The 18,933-nt window shown below is 36.9% G+C and overlaps 2 protein-coding genes across 7 annotated transcripts in view; one reads left to right on the top strand and one right to left on the bottom strand.

Annotated features, from left to right (window-relative positions):
* Window positions 1-17,103, top strand: part of LOC107744318 (rho guanine nucleotide exchange factor 12-like) — an 87,639-nt gene extending 70,536 nt beyond the window's left edge. For 4 of the 5 annotated variants that reach the window (XM_016557891.1, XM_016557890.1, XM_016557892.1 and 1 more), the window contains 22 exons: window positions 447-561; window positions 645-750; window positions 2,450-2,656; window positions 4,116-4,260; window positions 5,387-5,422; window positions 6,716-6,870; window positions 7,186-7,332; window positions 7,420-7,505; window positions 7,762-7,887; window positions 8,034-8,148; window positions 9,708-9,808; window positions 9,897-9,974; window positions 10,059-10,134; window positions 10,440-10,607; window positions 10,784-10,871; window positions 11,347-11,424; window positions 11,555-11,649; window positions 11,851-12,105; window positions 12,267-12,503; window positions 14,391-14,617; window positions 15,677-15,752; window positions 15,850-17,103. In XM_016557891.1, the coding sequence (XP_016413377.1) occupies window positions 447-561; window positions 645-750; window positions 2,450-2,656; window positions 4,116-4,260; window positions 5,387-5,422; window positions 6,716-6,870; window positions 7,186-7,332; window positions 7,420-7,505; window positions 7,762-7,887; window positions 8,034-8,148; window positions 9,708-9,808; window positions 9,897-9,974; window positions 10,059-10,134; window positions 10,440-10,607; window positions 10,784-10,871; window positions 11,347-11,424; window positions 11,555-11,649; window positions 11,851-12,105; window positions 12,267-12,503; window positions 14,391-14,617; window positions 15,677-15,752; window positions 15,850-15,875 (2,743 nt within the window). In that variant the 3' untranslated portion in view covers window positions 15,876-17,103. The remainder of the gene's footprint in view (window positions 1-446; window positions 562-644; window positions 751-2,449; window positions 2,657-4,115; window positions 4,261-5,386; window positions 5,423-6,715; window positions 6,871-7,185; window positions 7,333-7,419; window positions 7,506-7,761; window positions 7,888-8,033; window positions 8,149-9,707; window positions 9,809-9,896; window positions 9,975-10,058; window positions 10,135-10,439; window positions 10,608-10,783; window positions 10,872-11,346; window positions 11,425-11,554; window positions 11,650-11,850; window positions 12,106-12,266; window positions 12,504-14,390; window positions 14,618-15,676; window positions 15,753-15,849) is intronic. The other variant, XM_016557889.1, reaches the window with a different exon arrangement.
* A 466-nt stretch (window positions 17,104-17,569) lies between these two features.
* The window catches only part of LOC107744321 (coiled-coil domain-containing protein 84-like), a 6,042-nt gene continuing 4,678 nt past the window's right edge, over window positions 17,570-18,933 (bottom strand). For both annotated transcript variants that reach the window (XM_016557895.1, XM_016557897.1), the window contains exons 8-11: window positions 18,595-18,625; window positions 18,430-18,525; window positions 17,773-17,905; window positions 17,570-17,697 (exon numbers count right to left, since the gene is read on the bottom strand). In XM_016557895.1, coding sequence (XP_016413381.1) covers window positions 17,592-17,697; window positions 17,773-17,905; window positions 18,430-18,525; window positions 18,595-18,625 — 366 coding nt within the window. In that variant the 3' untranslated portion in view covers window positions 17,570-17,591. The remainder of the gene's footprint in view (window positions 17,698-17,772; window positions 17,906-18,429; window positions 18,526-18,594; window positions 18,626-18,933) is intronic.

Below are 18,933 nucleotides of genomic sequence, written 5' to 3'. Positions count from 1 at the left end.
AGCGCTTATTGTTTGTCATTTCTCCGATCACAAATGCAGACATGGTTTTATGTTTACGTGGCGCAATACGAAATGCAAAGCGTAAAAACACAGTATAAGTCATTACAGAAACAATGATGTACATTATGTGGAAAATAATGTGTTTTTTTTTACTTTAAACCACATAAACACATTGCATTACACCAAATACACAAAATAATGTTCTTTTTAGCAACATCATATGACCCCTTTAAACTACAACAGTGAAACTTAGTTGAAGTCAAAGACTGAATTAGAAAAATATATATATATCAGCTAGTATTCCGTTTTGGATGAATCATCCCTTGGGTATATATACAGATATAATGAAGCAATGTGAATGCATTACTGTTGTTCATACTTAAAGTTAGGGATTTGAACAAATTCCAAGTATTATTTTTTTCTCATATTGTCATTCTCTTTCACAGTAGCACCATGCAGTTTGTGATACTGTCGTATATGAAGCAGCTCGGTGTAAAAGGGAAGGAGTCTCGAGGGCTGGAGCACAAGCCCAAGCTAATGAATCTTTTCCCTAAGATAAAGGTACAAACTCTCAGCGAACATCCTTACTCGGTCTCCAAATGAGTCCATGAAACCATACCAGTGTCTCTGTGCTTCCTAAACAGAAAAGTATAAAGCCAGAGAAAGATGGAAGCGAGGAGAAATCGAAGAAAACAAGATTTTCTAGTGTCTTTCCTCAGAGACGGCCGAGCAGGATTGATGCTTCATCACGTAAGTTGATGGTTCATTTCACTAACAGTTAAACCAGTGGTTCTCAACCTTTTTGACTCAAAGGCTCCCATTGTCCAACAAAATTATTTGAAGGTCCCCATACTGGCTAAGATATTTCCCCCTGTATTTCTGCTGTAATAATGACAGCGCTGCTTGTTTTCAAACTTTTTTGTTAACAGAAACTGGGAATGTTGATATATTAAGTTAACCAAAATTTATTTACAAAGTTACAAGATTGTGATTCTATATGTTCTTCAATAAAAAAAAATTGTTATTGAGGGGGCAAAATAAATCTTGATTGGTGTGTGTGTGTGTTTAATATTTTAGTTAGTTTTTTTATTCATATGATTTTTTTTCATTTTTTATTTTATTTTATTTTTTTGTAAGTAATCTGGCCTTGAGAACCACTGGGTTACAATACAAATTTATTTTTGTAGTTATGCAGTCAGTAACGGAAATGTTAGCTAATCATAACAGAGGTCGTTTACATGTAGCTTTATAAGTCTTCAGGGTACAGTAGCAAAAAAAGACCTGTTTAATTCTAGGCCTTACAGATGGTGAAATGGTATTTAAAATGAATTACTTTAAATAGTATTTCTCAGAAAACATTGGGTTTACTTATTAGACTTATAAGTAAAGGGATAAAAATGAAAAGGAAAAAAACTGGTTCATTTCTCAGTTAAAAAAAAAAAAAGATTTTGTTTAAATTTCTTTTAGGGTAAAATCTCTGTGTGGCATAATTTAGTTCCTTGTGAAGCTCCTTGTGGGTTTGTTTTATTTGTGACCATTTTATACAGACAACCACCTATTTTTTGAAGAGACACATACCATTCAGGACTCAAAGCTAAGTTTTTTTTTTTTACTGGCCCTGCCACAAATAAATAAATAATAGCTGGTTTTGTTTTTTAATAATGTTGTCAAAATATAAAATGTTGTCAATTCTCGATTCCAGTTTCGATATCACAGCAAAAACTACTAACTATTATAGTTTAAACATTAGTAAAGGCAAGTAAACAGTCACTAATAAAACAAGAAGAACAAATTACAAGCAATAGCGCAAATACAATAAAACAAATGAAACAAACGGTGCTTTAAGTTTTTTCAGGTAGGTCTAACACTAGTATGCAGAATAAAGAAATATTAAAGAAATTATGTAAGGTAGTCCATTCAAAATGAACACTGCTTTGTCTTCACTGAATTAAATATATTTTCCAATTTTATACTTGCATACATGCAGAACAGCCCGGCATAAGAACAGTTTCTTCCCTCAGGCAATCCATCTCATGAACAGTTAACTTGGCAATAAACATGTAATACACAACAATATCTATACGTTTATTTATTAAACACACTATACTTCTTATTCACATTTCCTTGCATTTGTACATATCATACCTGTACACACAAATACCATCTATTGTCTATTTAAATATTTGTTGTATATTATTATTTCCTATTCACTTACTCTATTTTTATTATCTGTGTCTTGTCATTGTAATCTGTTTGTGCTGTGGAACCAAAACAAGTTCCTCGTATGTGTAAACATATCTGGCAATAAAGCTCTTTACATCCACATAAGCATAACTAACAATTCTGTCAGCTGTCCCAAGAGTCTTTCACGCTGACCTGGCCCATCAGGCAGTCATTATTGGCGAGCCCCAACACAGATTTTGTTCTCTCTCTCTCTCTCGCCCTGCAGTCAGCAAGGCTCTGGAACCGAGGCAGCGTCCGACAAAGCCTCAGCTGCCATTGAGCGCTGGAGAGCAGGCAGACGGGTCGTCTCCTCCCGTACGGGGCAGTCAGTCCAGTGAGGGCTCAGATGGCACCACTGCCCTGGTCACGTTACCCCCTTACAGCATTCCAGCAGCACAGGGCACAGACGGCATCAGCCGAGAGTCGGAGACTGGTGAGAGATGCTTCGCAAATCATTCCTGTCAAGTGTCTGTGGTCTGCTTTTACAAGCTTTCCTCCTTCAAATCTTTTTTGTTATTTTTGGGATTGTCAGTCATTTAAAGATTTAAATTAAATTAATTACATGATATGCTAATTCATAATCAAACTGATCATGTAAATTTGAGTATTGACTGAGAAAAGCCCCCCAGTGAAGTTCAGCCATACTTATTTTCTTGGTGACACATTTGTTAACATTAGTTAAGTACGTTAGTGAACATGAACCAACAATAAAAAGGTTTTCATTTTCATAAAAAGTTTTTCACAAAGAATGAAAAACATTTGCTAATACATTATAAAAAATCTAAAGTTGCATCTGTTAATATTATTTAATAGACCTGAGTAAACATGAACTAACAATTAAACAGTGAGTTGTACATTTATTAATGTTACCAAGGATGAATAAATACTATATTTAAATACAAATAAATACTGCATTAACTAATGGGACCTTATTGCTCTTTAATGTCTTCTGTCTTTTTCTCCTCTTTTTTTCTCCACTGTCATCGTCCCTCTCATTGTTATCTGCCCTTAATGATTCCTCTTTCTCTACTTTCCTTGCACCATATTTCCACTTATTTTCCTACAGCTGTTTGCAAAAACGTAGAATCTTATTTCTTGACTCAAGATTTGAAAAAGGTCTAGTTTCTAAGGGAAATTACCATGGTTACTAAACAGATAGGATAGGATTCTAATTTAGATGTTTAGTATTTAGATGTTTTTATTTGTTTGCTTTGTCTGAGCTATGTCAGTGCTCTGTCAGTGCTCTCCTGGTTATCAGGGTCATGGCTCAAATCAGAGAATAATCGGCCTGTTTTTCTTTTTTTTTTTTTTTTTACTTTACATTTTAATTGGAGATGGTCAAATTGGATGTGCCCACATTTAGAGAGAGGGATTTTGTTTACGAGCCTCAATTGGAGACTTTATTCATTGTGTGCATAATTGTACAGTTTGTTTGTTTGTTTGTTTGTTTTTGTTTCTGTTTCAACTTTTAAAGGTGGGGTAAGCGATTTCTGGTAGCCAATGTTGACATTAAAGCTGATCCGATATTTACACGGGTCCTACTTCTTGCCTTAAGCCTTCTTTTGTTCCGCAGACGTTTTCCTCTTTTGTTTTTTATCCGCCATCTCTATCTTTCTGTCACTCGGCTCGCTAATGTCCGTCCTGTGCACTGAATGCTCTCTCATCCACATCATGAGTAGACACGCCCCTTACTACTGATTGGCTACAAGTTTGTTTTGCTTGTCGGCCCGAATCAGTTTTCTAAAGCGTTTTTGAAAAATCGCTTACCCCACCTTTAATAGTAAAAGCCCAGCAAAGGCCAGTTTCAAGTTGTCTGCTTCTATTCAGTACTGATTTCAAGAGCTTTTCATTTTCTGACACACTCACTCTCTCTCTCTCTGGCTGTGGATTAGGTGGACCTCCTTCTTCTGCACTTCCCAGACTGGGAGACGGTGTCATCCCTGGAGATTCGCAGGACTCGTCCTCTTCAAACACTCACTTTGACTTCAGCCCCTGTACACTGGAGCATCTACAGGAGGAGGAAGCTGAGACAGAAAAGTGAGTCAAGTGATCACCATCCAGGCTTATATCAATAAAATCACTTTTTCACACTGCACACAATCCAGATTTATCAAATCACATCTGTTTTCTGTTTGCTCGGTCTCTGTCTATTGCATTCTGAATGAGACTATAATCTGACATTTCATACTGACTGGATTTTTTATATTACATTAAAACAACATTTATATATTGTTTAAGATTTCTGTTGTCAGATTTTGTGCACCTTTTTGCTGTTCAGACTACAAAACTTGAAAGTGGTTTGTTTCAGTCTACCAACACTACCATTCAAAAGTTTGGGGGCAGATTTTATTTTATTTTTTTAATTAATGCTTTAATACTAATACTTTTTTTTTAGCACATTAGAACATTTAGCACATTTAGAACATTAAATTGATCAAATGTGACAGTAAAGACATTTACAATGTTACTAAATATTTCTATTTCAAATAAATGCTGTTCATTCGAACAGAAATGTCACAGTTTCCACAAAAACATTAAGCAGCACAACTGTTTTGAATATTGATAATAATAGTAAATATTTCCTGAGCTGCAAATCAGCATATTAGAATGATTTCTGAAGGATCATTCAGCTTTGCAATATATAAAATATATTAAAATGGAAATTATTTTAAATTGTTCACAATAAATGTAGCTCTGGTGAACATAGGAGGCTTCTCATAAAAAAACAAAAAAAATTACCGACCACAAACGTATAAATAGTAGTGTAAATAAACCTTAAATATCCATCCCTGTGCTGGCCTTACTTGTCACTGAAAAAATGCTTTTACATTGAATTTGTATTTTCATTTTAAGACGAGCTGTCGCTGTCTCATAATCAGGCTGTTTAGAGTAAGAGCGGTCTCATCTGTCTCAGTGGCCACGATACAGGCCTCACAGCTATTTTTGTTCCTTAAGTCTCTGTAGTGATGATGTTTGAAACAAAGCTTTGCTCTGTGGTGCTCTGCTCTGTAAATTATCTTATTGGGACAGACAGAGAGAATAAAGCTTGTGCCTCATGACTTGGTGCTCTTGAGAAGAGAAAGGGAACGTTGACAACATGCAGCTTTTGGGATGTTGGGATTCTTACTACTGTAGGGTAACTTGAATGTGATGTACCTTACAGGACGCAGGACACCGGCACCCCCAGGTCTGACAAGAGGTGAGTGCTTCTTCCATCGTCGACCAGTGTGGGTTTTTCAGTGGTCAATGCTGATATCATTTCTGACAGCCATTTCAGACAATATAGGCATTAATGTGACAACACACACACACACACACATATATACATATATGTGTGTATGTATTAAGGGTTTGAATCACAATTCGAAGTCAACGATTCGTTTTGATTCGATATCACGATGCATCACGATTATATCAAATTTATTTTGTGCATTTTTATTAAATTATATAAGCAGGCTACTTTTTAAAATAATTACAATTGTTAAGAACTTAACCAAATAAATATAGCTTCAAAACATACAAGCAAATATAAAGTAATAAAGGGGAAAAATTACAAGTGATAAATAAAGCGTACTTTCAGTATCTGAGAGTGCTTTAAGTATCCGAAAGTTCACAGACAATCATAGTTATGGGTTTTTCTTTTTTCCTCAGCATTCTTGCTGTTTGATTATTACTGATGAGAGCATAGACAGTGGCAGCTTTAATAGGCTGAATTCACACTAATGCACAGATCTATTTCAACATATCATTTTTTTTGTCTTGTTCTGAAAATGTAACTGTCTGTGTTTACATCAATTTCATATCATTAAAGTATTCGGAGATGCAAGTGCTTAAATGCAAATGATTTCCATGATGCAGAAAACGTGGACTGAATCATGGAATCCAGTCATATTTACCATACAACTATATAATATTTGCTATATATATATATATACACACACACACACACATACATATTTACTGTATAATTACATAAGGACACTATATAAGGACTCTCTACATGAACGTCATCTCTTAAGCTGCTCTAAGAGTTCATTTCTTGAGCATTTCAAATGTCATTTGACAAAAAAAATCTTCAAATTCACAGAGAAACTTAATCTGTTAGAATAAAAGTTTGGTTTAACAGAAATATATTACTATTTATGTAGTAAAATGTACTTCTCAACATAATAATAAAATTCATTGAAAACATGTTTTTAAGGAATATTTTAATTAACAATATATTTTGATTTATAAAAATGTTTTGAGCTGATTGCATTTGAAAACGTTGATTAAATTGTTAAAGTTGTAAGAATTAATTTGATTAGCACTATTTTTTTTAATTGTGAATTAGCAGTAAATCATAAAACTGTAAAAATTACAGATATTGTAGGGCTCTATTATAGTTCAAAATGTTATAAACAAATAATTTGTTAAAGTTTTATGAGTTGAAATGATTAGACATGCGTTTTGATGAGCATGTGTTCTCATTGCGTTTGCTGTGTTTGTACAGCAGGATGGAGCCGCTGGGCTCTGGAGAGGTGCAGAGTGAAGATGATCAGTGTGTTGAGGTGGAGCTAGAGCCTCCAAACTGGCAGACGCTGGTGAGCAGAGACGTCCTGTCCACACTTACCCCTCAGGAAATCAAGAGACAGGAAGTCATCAACGGTGAGTGACAAGTCTGGTTTACTGTATGAGCAGTGGTGGGGAAGTGTCTCCCTAAAGTAATCACAATTTATTTTCTAATTTTTATTATTTCTCATAAACTTAAGTGCAGCTACATGATATGGATGAACAATGAACACCAAATTGTCTTTTGGTTCTTTAATAAAAACTGAAAATGTATTCCCTTATTTATCCCAGGATAAAGTTTTCTGTTTACTCCCAACACTGTATATTAGCATGCATTCAGTTTTGAGAAGCTTTGAGGAGCAGTGAACAAGTACAAACCATCCTCTCTTCTCCATGCCGTTGCTTTCACAGAGTTGTTCTACACGGAGAGAGCACACGTTCGAATGATGAAGGTTCTGGAAAATGTGTTTTACCAGCCGCTGATCAGAGAGGCCATCCTGCCTCCTGCAGACATCAAAAACATCTTCAGCAACCTTGAGGAGATCGTTCAGCTGCACGGTAAAACTTCACAACCCCCCTAAATCCTTGAACACCTCTAAAGTAAACATTTCTTCTAAATGCGCTCCTCTTCTCTTTTCACTTCAGTGTCTTTAACGGAACAAATTACTGCAGTTCGGAAGAAAAATGAGACTGCGCTCATTGACTCAATAGGAGATGATCTGCTTTCCTGGGTAAGAAGCAGCAAATATACATTAAAGAAAGCTTCCTGCTGGGGAAAAAAAAAAAACAGATCTTATTGGCCTAAGGTAGTCAAGCTGTTTTTTGAACATGGTAGCTGGTTTGTTTCTGTTTCAAATTGGCTTGATCTACCAACTAAACCAAGTTGGACCAGTTACTGACCATAAATAACTAGAAACCATCTAAAATGAGCTACCATTAGATTTACCAGCAGGGATATTTCACGCTCAGTTGTGTCTTTACCCACAGTTCAGTGAGGAAGAGGAGGCAAAGATCAAGAGAGCTGCAGGCACGTACTGCAGTAATCAGCCTTTCGCCCTGGAACTCATCAAGAGCAAACAGAAGAAAGACCAGCGCTTCAACTCCTTCATACAGGTCAGTGGCTTAATAGCACAGTGGTTGCTTTCATAATTGTATGTAACTCTACTTGCATTCAAGCGTGTGTGTATGTTTCCTATCGGGCTGTTCCAGATGGTTAAGATAATAAATGTAATATTAACAAGGAAGTGTTTGTATTTCAGGAGGCAGAGAGTAACCGTCATTGTCGCAGGCTGCAGTTGAAGGACATTATTCCTGTGGAGACTCAAAGACTCACAAAGTATCCCCTCCTGCTGGAGAACATCGCCAAATACACAGGTACAGCAGTCTTTTCTTTATTCAACATTCAAATCAACGTTTTTTAATCGATTCTGAAAATTTCAAAACAGATTCTGAGTTTAGTTTTTTCCACGTATTCAGTTTTTGTCTTCCTAATGCTGAATGAACGCGTAATGTTTGCCACTTGGAATGCAGTATAAATTTGATGCATGAAACTCGCTTATTGACAAACAGCTTCTTTCAAATGCTCAAACACTTTGTGTGTGTCTGTTCTGAAGCGGCAGCTGTGCGTAACTCTGTATAAGCTGTTAAATGCACTTGTGACTTAAAACTGCTTTTATGATGCAAAATTAATGTAGACAGTCAGTTATGTCTTAAGGACAGGACATCTGATATGTTAAAATAGATCTGTCAGGATGCATTGATAATCATTTTATCATCACATCGCAGCCCTCCGAATCGTATTCTAATCGAATTGTGAGGTGCTAAGAGATACCCAACCCTTACCTTAAGAATAAATAATATTATAATTACTAATAATATTTTAAATATTAACATATCTGTAAATCTGAACACATCTTTTACCTTTGTGTTTTATGCTAGTTTTATTAGCAGAAACATATTATAATTCATATTTTAAATATTACAGTATCGCTGAATCTTACACTTATGCTCTACCATGTTGTCATTTTCAGAAACAAAATGCATATTTTAAATATTAAAATATCTTCAAATCTGACAGATGTCATTTAAAATGTTGTCTTTGTCAATAGCAAAAATACATATTATAATTATTTTAAATGTTAAAATATCTGCAAAACTAATGAATGTCCTTGACAATGGTATGCTCTTTATATTAGCAAAATGCATAATATTCTAATTATTTTAATATTTAAAATAGTATCATTATCTGTAAATCTGACCACTGTCTTTTACAACAATGTACCATCTTTTTCATTAGAAAAATGTATACTGTCATAATTATATTTTAAGTATCAAAAAATATCTGTACATCTGACAAACATCCTTTTCATTTGGTCTTCATTTGGTCAAAATGCTACCATGTTGTCATCATGTTTGTTTCTGAAACTCATCTCTCGAGATTGAACCAGCACAGACGTCTGTTGGTCTGTTTTTGTTTAGACTGTTCACATACGAGCCACTCTGAGGCCTGTCTCACACATCTGTGTAACATCAGCAGCAGGCTCATGTAGTGCTTTCACATTAACCACATTTCTGCTGCAGCTCGATACAGAAAATGAAGACAAGATAACAGCCATGAATCATACAATGGACTTTTGAAGTTGAAGCCGGTAGTCATTATTTTAAAAAAATAAATCATTGTAAAATCTAAGTTTTGGATGGAGCAGACCATATCACATGTCAAAATTTCACACACACCATATGAATTGTATGCCTTATTTGATATGAAAATTGCCTTATTTGAATGGATGTATATGATTGTGGATCTTAAAGTGTACATATAATCACAATTAGATCAAACAGTTGTGATTGGGTACAGTAAATATGTGACAGTGTAATGTTAGTGGGGTTAGTCTGTAATCTGTGAATGATTGACTGGTGTGTTTTGCCTGCAGAGGATCCTGAGGAGAGAAGTAAAGTGAAACAGGCTGGCGAATGCTGTCGAAATATTCTCACTCACGTCAACCAGGAGGTGAAGGAGGCCGAGAACAAACAGGTGAGTCAATAACACAGTGGGACCTGACCTCAGATCAGTGCTAATCTAAAACATGCTGACCTGATCCCTGATCCTCTGCTGCCCCCAGAGGTTGGAGGACTACCAGAGACGACTGGATCTGTCCTCACTGAAACAGAGCGAGAACCCCATGATCGCCGAGTTTAAGGTGAGACCTCGTATTTGGAATCCATTTAATCAACCTGTAACTGACCATTTATTATAAACAAAATGGATTTTACTCTCCATCTAGAACCTGGACTTGACTAAGAGGAAGATGGTGCATGAGGGACCGCTGTCTTGGAAGGTCAACAAAGATAAAACTATTGGTGGGTGTGGCTTGTCACAGAATTAGAAATGTCTTGGAGGGCTGACTTCATGGAAAACAGGATTTTATATCACTATTATATTGATTATTTGCATAAATATCTCTTAAAGATGCATTAGCAAAACAACCTGTTTAATTCTGAGGGGGGAAATGGTCATGAGAAACTAAATTATGACTGTTTGGTGCAAGAAACCACGACTATAAGTGGACAACAGGGCACAAATTGAATGTTGCAAAAGTGTGTAATATGGCATCTTTAATGCAATATTATTGTGAAATGTTTTCATATGATGTGTGTGTTTTCAGAGCTGTACACATTGCTGCTGGAGGATATATTGGTGCTACTTCAAAGGCAAGATGAGAAGCTAATCTTAAAATGCCACAGTAAGAATCTGGCGGGCACCGCTGAGACCAAACACATCTTCAGCCCCATCATCAAACTCAGCACCGTGATGGTGCGCTCCGTCGCCACCGGTAAGAAGCACTGCTTTTAAAAGCAGGCGAGACAGAATGGGTAAAAATGTATCCGATCATACATTTGTCAAAAACCTCATGATGTAAAAAAAGGTGTTTATTTGCTTCTTGATGAAAATAAAGTATATTCAATCAAGAGTCAGTTGAACTAACAGTGTTGTCTGAATGCTTTACAGACAACAGGTCATTCTTTGTTCTCTCTATGTCTGATAATGGAGCCCAGATCTATGAACTAATGGCCCAGACCGTATCTGAGCAAAAGACGTGAGTGCTGCACTTTTTACCCATAGTTCCATTTTATCTCCTTGTAGAGTGTTCTTAAGTATCTGTTATTAAAAGAGAACAAAATGTACCTCAGTGTGTTTAGCCTCTAAAACAGAATTAACGGTGGATGAATGTTTATTTACCAGTTATATTTTAGTTATATATATATTATAGTGTTAATCTTTGTTTATTTTTGTTTTTAAAATATTGTAGTATTTATTATTATTTTTTGTATATTCCTATATAGCTTTCCTTTTTATTATTATTATTTTTTAATTAATTTTTTTAAATTAATTTTAGCATTTTAACGTATTTCAGTTAGTGGCCAAGACAACATTTCTAATTTAGGTTTAATTTCATCTAGTATTTTTTTGTTTGTTTGTTTAATTTTAGCTTAATTATTGTCAATTTTAGGTTTTAGTTTAAAAAACACTGTTTACTACTTGCAATGTTTGTTTGATTTTCTACTCAATAGGTGGCAGTGTCTGATAACACAAAGAGCAGACTGCATGAAGACCAAACTACAGAACATCATTCCATTACCTCAGACTGAGTAAGTTTAAGGTTTCTATATCACTTGCTAAAAATATACCCCAGCGACTTAAGACTGGTTTTGTGGTCCAGGGTCACATATGAGAAGTGTTTTATAAGCAGTAAGGTGATGTCAAACATATGTTTTGCAGTGGGGAACGTGAAGCGGTCGAGTTGATGAACTCTGGTGTTCAGAAACTAAACAAAGACTCTGAGCCCATTTCTTTAGTGAACATTCAGTCTCCAGGTAAACTGTTTCTTTCATTTATTTTTTGGGAGAGTAAATATAAAACTGATACCATAATAATAGTCTGGCAATAAGGTAGTTCATTCAAATAGAGTAGTTGTTCAACTCGTATAGCATGGCACTGGAAACACATCTTTAATCATCTTCAAAAATATCTTTCAAGAAATGGTATGCCTCAGTTTTGCTGTGTATTTTCTGTAGAAAAAGATGGCACTGAGGTCATGCCAACCCTGCCATGTAGCACCAACCCATTTGAGACCAAATCTGATGAGGAGGAGGATGAAGAAGAAGAAAATTCACTACAGGATCAAGCTGAAGATGAGGAAGCGTTCGTGGTGGCCGAAATGACCGATCGACTGACATTCCTGAAGCAGCGCTCGAGGCTGGGCATCGCCATAGATGAGGACGAGGCCTTTGAGCTCCAGCCACTCAGAGCCGATGAAGCTCTCAGAACACGTGAGTAGAAGACTTGACTGTAGTCCTGCTATGAGCTGTCCCTCTGCTAATACACTGAAAAATTCATTCGGGCAGGGACGTCTACTAAAATCCAACAATCTTGGATTCACTGTAACCCTCTCAGGCTGTTAACTTGTCCGCTCATTTTTGTTTTTTTTTAGTGGCAACACTGAGGCAGCTCCTGATCAACCACATGTCCAGTCAGGAGGACAGAGATAGCGAAAGACGAGAGCAACAGGAAGATGCAGCGAGGACGGGCTCTCAGCAGAGGTCAGAGGACAGCACTGCGATCAGCTCCACTGTTGAGAACGGCTCAGAGAGGGGCGAGAACAGAGGGGAGAACGCACAGGAACTGCCCTCCGGAGACACAGGCTTCTTTGAGACGTCTGAGGATTGTGGTGTGTTGTGGTGTTTTTTTTAAGTCATCAGGAAATGGAGGGGACTTCATTTTATGATAATGCCCGGCTGACTGCACATTATCCCACTTAATACTATGTTAAGACTGTTACAAATGAAGAGATTAGTTCACTTCCAGAATAAACTGATTTTAAATCATTTACAAAAATAATTTCCTGATAATTTACTCACCCCCATGTCATCTAAGATGTTCATGTCTTTCTTTCTTAAGTCACAAAGAAATTCAGGTTTTTGAGGAAAACATTCCAGGATTTTTCTCCATATAATGGACTTCAATGAGACCCAACGGGCTGAAGGTCCAAATTGCAGTTTCAATGCAGCTTCAAATGGCTCTACACGAAATAAAAATTGATATACTTTTTTTTACCACAAATGCTCGTCTTGCACTAGCTCGGCTTCACGCATTACATAGTCATGTTGGAAAGGTCACGCGTGACGTAGGCGGAAGTACCGACCCAGTGTTCACAAAGCAAACGTGCAAAGAAAGTCAAATGCCCTTTGCAAAAAAAGGTAAAACAACGATGTTGGATGATTTTGAAGTTGGAGGAGAAAATGAGATGGAGTTTTTCGCCCTAGCCTAACTTTCTGAACCGGAGTACACAGATGAAGAACTAACCGTGTGTGACCTTTCCAACGTGATTACGTAATGCGTGAATTTGCGGACGAGCATCGCAGTGCTAGTGAAAGACGTGCATTTGTGGTTCAAAAAGTATATACATTTATTTTGTTGTTTTTTTTAGAAAACAACCGATCGTTTCGATCGATAAGACCCCTATTCGTCGGCTGGGATCGTGTAGAGTCCTTTGAAGCTGCATTGAAACTGCAGTTTGGACCTTCAGCCCGTTGATCTCCATTGAAGTCCATTATATGGAGAAAAATCCTGGAATGTTTGCCTCAAAAACCTTAATTTCTTTGCGACTGAAGACAGAAAGACATGAACATCTTGGATGACATGGGGGTGAGTAAATTAATAGGTAAATGGGCATGAAATATTGATTTGATAAGATGAAAAGAAAGGCCACAGAGTAAAACGAGAGACCTGAAAATAGCACAGCTGTGTAGGACATTGCTTGCCTGGGACAACCATCATGTAAGGAGTCAGTAGGTACTTCTTTTGAATTACAAAATCAAGACTTTGTAAAAGAGCATAATAGGACCCCTTTAATTGCGTAGTACAGATGTTTGTAGTATGAATGTAATCTGGACATACAACATTTGTCCATTCGAGTCATGTGATTTACCAGCATCAGCTATCGCTTCACTGCCATTCACAAATTCTCTCCGGTGGCCTCATGGGATAGAAAAGTGTCCATTGGATGCACACTGTAGAGTCTCGCCAGTGGTAGTAGGTTATCCGGGTACTTTTTGCCCACTATTGTATGAAGACTGTGAATTTGGACACACTTCTCTTTACACATACCATAAAATAAGTGGTACCTGATTGTAAGTCGCACAGGGTCAAAATTGCATTGTTGAGAGAAAAAAACATAGATAAGTTGCATTAGTGTGTAAGTCACATTTTATTATTACATTAAGAAGTAATGTAAAATACTGGTAAATAAAATGAAGAAACTGAAACTGGCAGCATGTGGGAAGTGTGCTTTACAAATAATCTAGTGCTCATGTGCCACAAATGTGTGCTTTTGTGCATGTTTTGCATGCTGGACGTTAATTGCATTAAATAAGTTGCTTTGGAATGTCACAATACGTTTCAGAATATTTAAAAAATATATATTCTGGAAAATATGGCCTACTTTTGCCTACTTTATATTAGGGAAGTATGCGTATTTGGATGAAGCCTACTTTTACACTACATTTACACCTCAATCTAGCTGCATCCTGTAACCCTTCCTCTTGTTTTCTGTCAGTCTCAGCAGGCAGTTACATGGTTTTGGAGGTGTATGGCGGCTCAGGCGAGAGCAGCACAGATGATGACGTGCAGGGCAGCAGCGGGGAGCCAGTGGCCGGGGGAGACTCAGGCATTGACTTGAAGAAGCTCCTCTCTTCCTCCTCTCAGAGCAGCGGAGGACCAAACCTCAACAGACGGATCATGACACACATACGTCTACTACAGGCCAACCTGCAGCATCTGAAGGTGACGTTTGTCCGGGCTGGCTCCGCCTACTTTAGGCTTCAAAACGCTCGTCGGAAGTCTACGGGTTACGTCACGGACACTACGTCCATGTTTTTATACAGTCTATGTGTTTGTCCCTAAAAAAAATGGTCACAGATAGACAAATATACAATGACCAAAAAGTATTTGAATGTATATAATGCATTAGTTTTGTTGAATTATATATCATGAATTATGTTATATGATTCAGGGCTCGCAAAATTTCAAAATCGCTGGTAGCCCTTCGGGCAGACATTCTTCAGATTTTGGTAGCCCAAAATGAATTTAAGTATCCCGGGAAAAAAAAAAAGACATGCTGATTTGTCCGCAGTGAAGTTCAGCCGGATTATAAACTTCAGTGATTGCTTTTTTTCTTCAAATAACAAGTCAAGAGAGTAGGGGTGCAACGGATTTTAGCTTTGTGAACGAGACGCAAATGTCACTCTCTGACAGCAGGTGGCACTTATGGAACAGCAGGTGTTTATAGGCTGCTGCCCCTTTAAGACCGAACACACAAATCCAATATAATGATGCACTTGAGATTTCTTTCACCACTGTTTACGTTCACTTAAGACATAACCGACTGTGTTTACGAGAATACTTGCCGAGACTGTTATTTTGAGATAATTTTTTAAAATATTCTTATAAGAGGAACAAAAAAATATTCTGTAGAAAAAAATATATGCTGTAATTACTGTAAATATTGTCCAGAAAATATTTTAATACTTTTGACTGTTAGAAGCCAAATAAAAGCCAATTGTTTATAACTTTTTATATAAAATCATCACATAGTATCATTATATCCCCAATATAAATATATCCCTTGCAAGGGCCCCCTTTCCTAAAATATAAATTAAATTAAAATTAGAATTAAAAGGTTTAAAAAAAAAATGTATTTAATGCGAGAACATTCATACCTTTTTAAAGTGACTTTAGTGTCCATCTATCTTAAAAACAAAAGTATGTCTATTTGGTTCAAGTACTTCATATCTGTTTACACACACACACAAAAAAACACTAATACTCAAATCTGTTTTGCAGGATACAGAGATCAAGTATAATCAGCTACGCCAAAGGCTATCAGAGGAAACAGCTACTGACACAGAGGAAAACAAAGGTACTGCAATTTTAATTCTACCTTTTGTGGTTTGGTGTTGTGTTGCCCTAAAAGAGCTTTCATTCATAGTTCTCTTTCTCTTTTATCCTTCTCTCAGATAAAAGTTTCATGTCTGTTTATTGAGACGGAAGGAGACACAGAGACACTGGGCTGCTCCAGCCCTGCTCCTCCTCAAACAATGCTCATGCATGGACAGAGACGGACAGAATGGACAGGAGATCTGGAGTTTCTGTTCACGCTCACTGTACAGGACGACCCCAATCACTCACTCCAAATCTCTGTCCATCTGCACCTCAGCATGGTCATGGTACTTTGAGAAAGACTGCCATGTAAGGATGTTTCATCACCTCTCACTCCACCATCTGCATTCAGAAGACGGAAGACACAAAGCAGCAAACCTCCGTCACTATCAAACCCATGCGGTCCTGATCAACCAGGATGGATGGAAAAGAAAACCACAAGATTTGAGGGTAAACTTGGAGTGGATCTACAAAACTTCCCCAGGTTGCATGACATTCCTTAATGAAGTTTGTTGACTTTAGAGTCAATATTAACCAATGGCAGTGCAGCATGAGTGGTCACATGATCTTTACTAAAGTAGCTCCACAGATCTTTGACCTTATTAGCATAATAATGACGAGCAGTTAGTGCAGACAGATATTCACATAAACCGAATGCCTGACTTCCGTTTCGATACGGCGTACGGTATATGTGATTTTACGATGTAGAAACCACGTTTGACAACAGTGGTGAGTGGGGTGAAAAACTTCTGATTGAAGTCCTGTACCGCTAGAGCATGTTGTTAGATGTGCGGAGAATATTAGCTATGACATGAGCCTAAAATGAGACGTCTCAAAGAGGAACTGGCAATGTTTGCTGACTGATGAAGGCAAATACTAGTAAGGTGATGGGCTGATGATTGTGGTGGTGTCTCTCCTCATTCCTCCTCTCTTAATAAACCACATTATTCGCTATTTAATGAAGCTACTGAAAGCGTTTTCTCTGGCTTGCGGCCACGGGAAAAGCGGACCTTTCGTAATGTCGTCGGGTCGAGCTGATGCGACACGTTTCAGGCAGCTCGGCCCGATCCGTCTTTCGGATTTTCTTGGTTTTGAGAATGAAGTTAAATAGAAAGAAGCTTCAATGCAGGAACTTGATGAAGACCCTTAATGGTCCATTTTAAATGTAATGTATTGTACAATTATGACCAACACTGCATCTCTTACAGAGACACATTTTTTTGTTTCTTCTTTTGTGCTCTAAAGCGTTCAGTCGTGTATTATTTTAACAGAAACTACTAAAAAAAGAAGAAAAATAAAAGACTGCAAGGTATCCTTTAATATTAATGTAATCTGTATTTTTATTATCCTGTCTAGACATTTGAGGTATTTTATTATATTATTGAACATTAATATGGTCTTGGCTTTCTGTTGAGAACATGAAATAGCTCTAATAGACGAGATTCTATTAAATTTGACTGAACTGATGTATTGTTCAAATTGGAAAGAAAATATTGCACATTATGTCTTCATTTTATCACATTTACCTTTTGAGGAGAGTGGGAAGAATATTTTGTTTTGGATTTATGACCAAAAAGGAAATTACACAACATCTGTAGCAAAATGTATTAAATAAACTGGAAACACAAATGGAGATGTTCATTTCTTGTACAAATCCTTCATAACGACTGTTTTGGAAATACACAAGCTGAAACAAGAAATGTTCAAAACTGGTGTCAAATTAAAGCATGTTTTTGCCTTTAAATAGTAGTTCTCAATATGAGAAAACCAATATGTACACCACCTTTCCCATACTGCCAGTATATTTGGGGCATCCATTTCATAAGTCTCCATTACTGAGGTCTTTTTGCTTCTTTGTTGCTTTCCCATCATCTTCCCTCTTCCTCTTTCCCCTAGTTTTTGCCTCCTCTTCTCTGAACTGATGCCTGAGGGTGAAAAGAGTGTCGGTAAGAACAAGAAGTACTGAATGAACCTGCTAATGTGCAGTAGTTAGAGCTCACCTAGACTGCCAGCGCCTGCCACTATTCCACACACGTCCAAAAGATGGCAGCCAGTTGGCATCAGTATGTGAGCCGTGGTCAAAGTTTGCACCCACGCGGTTGGGCGGAAGCTTCTTGAGCTTCTCTTGCTCTTCTGTAATTCAAGATTCTTTATTTGTAACATACACAGTTATTATACGCAATACAACTTGCAATGAACATCAACCTGGTTGACTACTTAAACTTGCTTTACATACATAAATAGTAAGATCAAAATGGTAAGATAAACCTAAAAAGATAATAGAAGGAAACAACTGTGGAAGACTGTTTAATGTACAAAGAAGTTTTAATATTAAAATATTAAGTTAATACTACTTTTGTTTAAAATAAAATACAGTTGTCATCTTGGAAATTATATTTCGTATTATTTTATATGGTATTTAATTACAATTTAAATTTATGGACAGAAATACAATGGAAGTCAATGGGAACTGAAACTGCTCGTTTACCAACTTTCTTTAAAATAACATGTTCTTCTGAAGAAAGTAAGTCATACAGATCTGGAACGATGTGAGGGTGAGACTGAGTAAATGATTGAATTTTCTTTTTGGGTGAATTATCCCTTTAAGTTTTTAAAAAGCCAATAACAGAGTATCATTATGAGAGTGAAATACACACTGTGTTTGAGGAACTCCTGAAGTGAGGGGCCCATTTCCTGCTGTCCACTGCTTAAGGCTTCATCAGGATCCTCAAGTAGCCACGGCGGTACAGCTCCTACAATTCAACACAACCTGCTCAGTATCTTCTCAAAGAATAAACGCAAACTAAATCTATTTTACTCACCGGTATGAACATTTCCACTGCTGGTTGAGTCCTGCAAATAGGAGCAGCAAACCTAAATGATCCCTGACCTTGTTTATTAATCTAATAAATAATTGTTGCATATATATATATATTAGGGCTGGTAATGTAACGCGTTAATTAGATTGATTAATTACGGTGAAAAATAACGCGTTAAAATTATTAACACATTTAACGCACTTGCCCCACCCCAGACCTGGCTATGTGGGTCATCTGACATTTCATACAGTTGATTGATGACAAATATGAGGCAGGGCAACAACTCACTGAGTGATGGAGCCTAGAGAACGTAGTTAGAATGTCCCTAAAATTCAAGATATG

This window comes from Sinocyclocheilus rhinocerous, unplaced genomic scaffold (assembly GCF_001515625.1).
Source record: "Sinocyclocheilus rhinocerous isolate Xijiao unplaced genomic scaffold, SAMN03320098_v1.1 scaffold1609, whole genome shotgun sequence".
NCBI classification, from domain to species: domain Eukaryota; kingdom Metazoa; phylum Chordata; class Actinopteri; order Cypriniformes; family Cyprinidae; genus Sinocyclocheilus; species Sinocyclocheilus rhinocerous.
The sequence above is the reverse complement of the archived record's forward strand: the minus strand, read 5'-3'. Positions and strand labels throughout refer to the sequence as shown.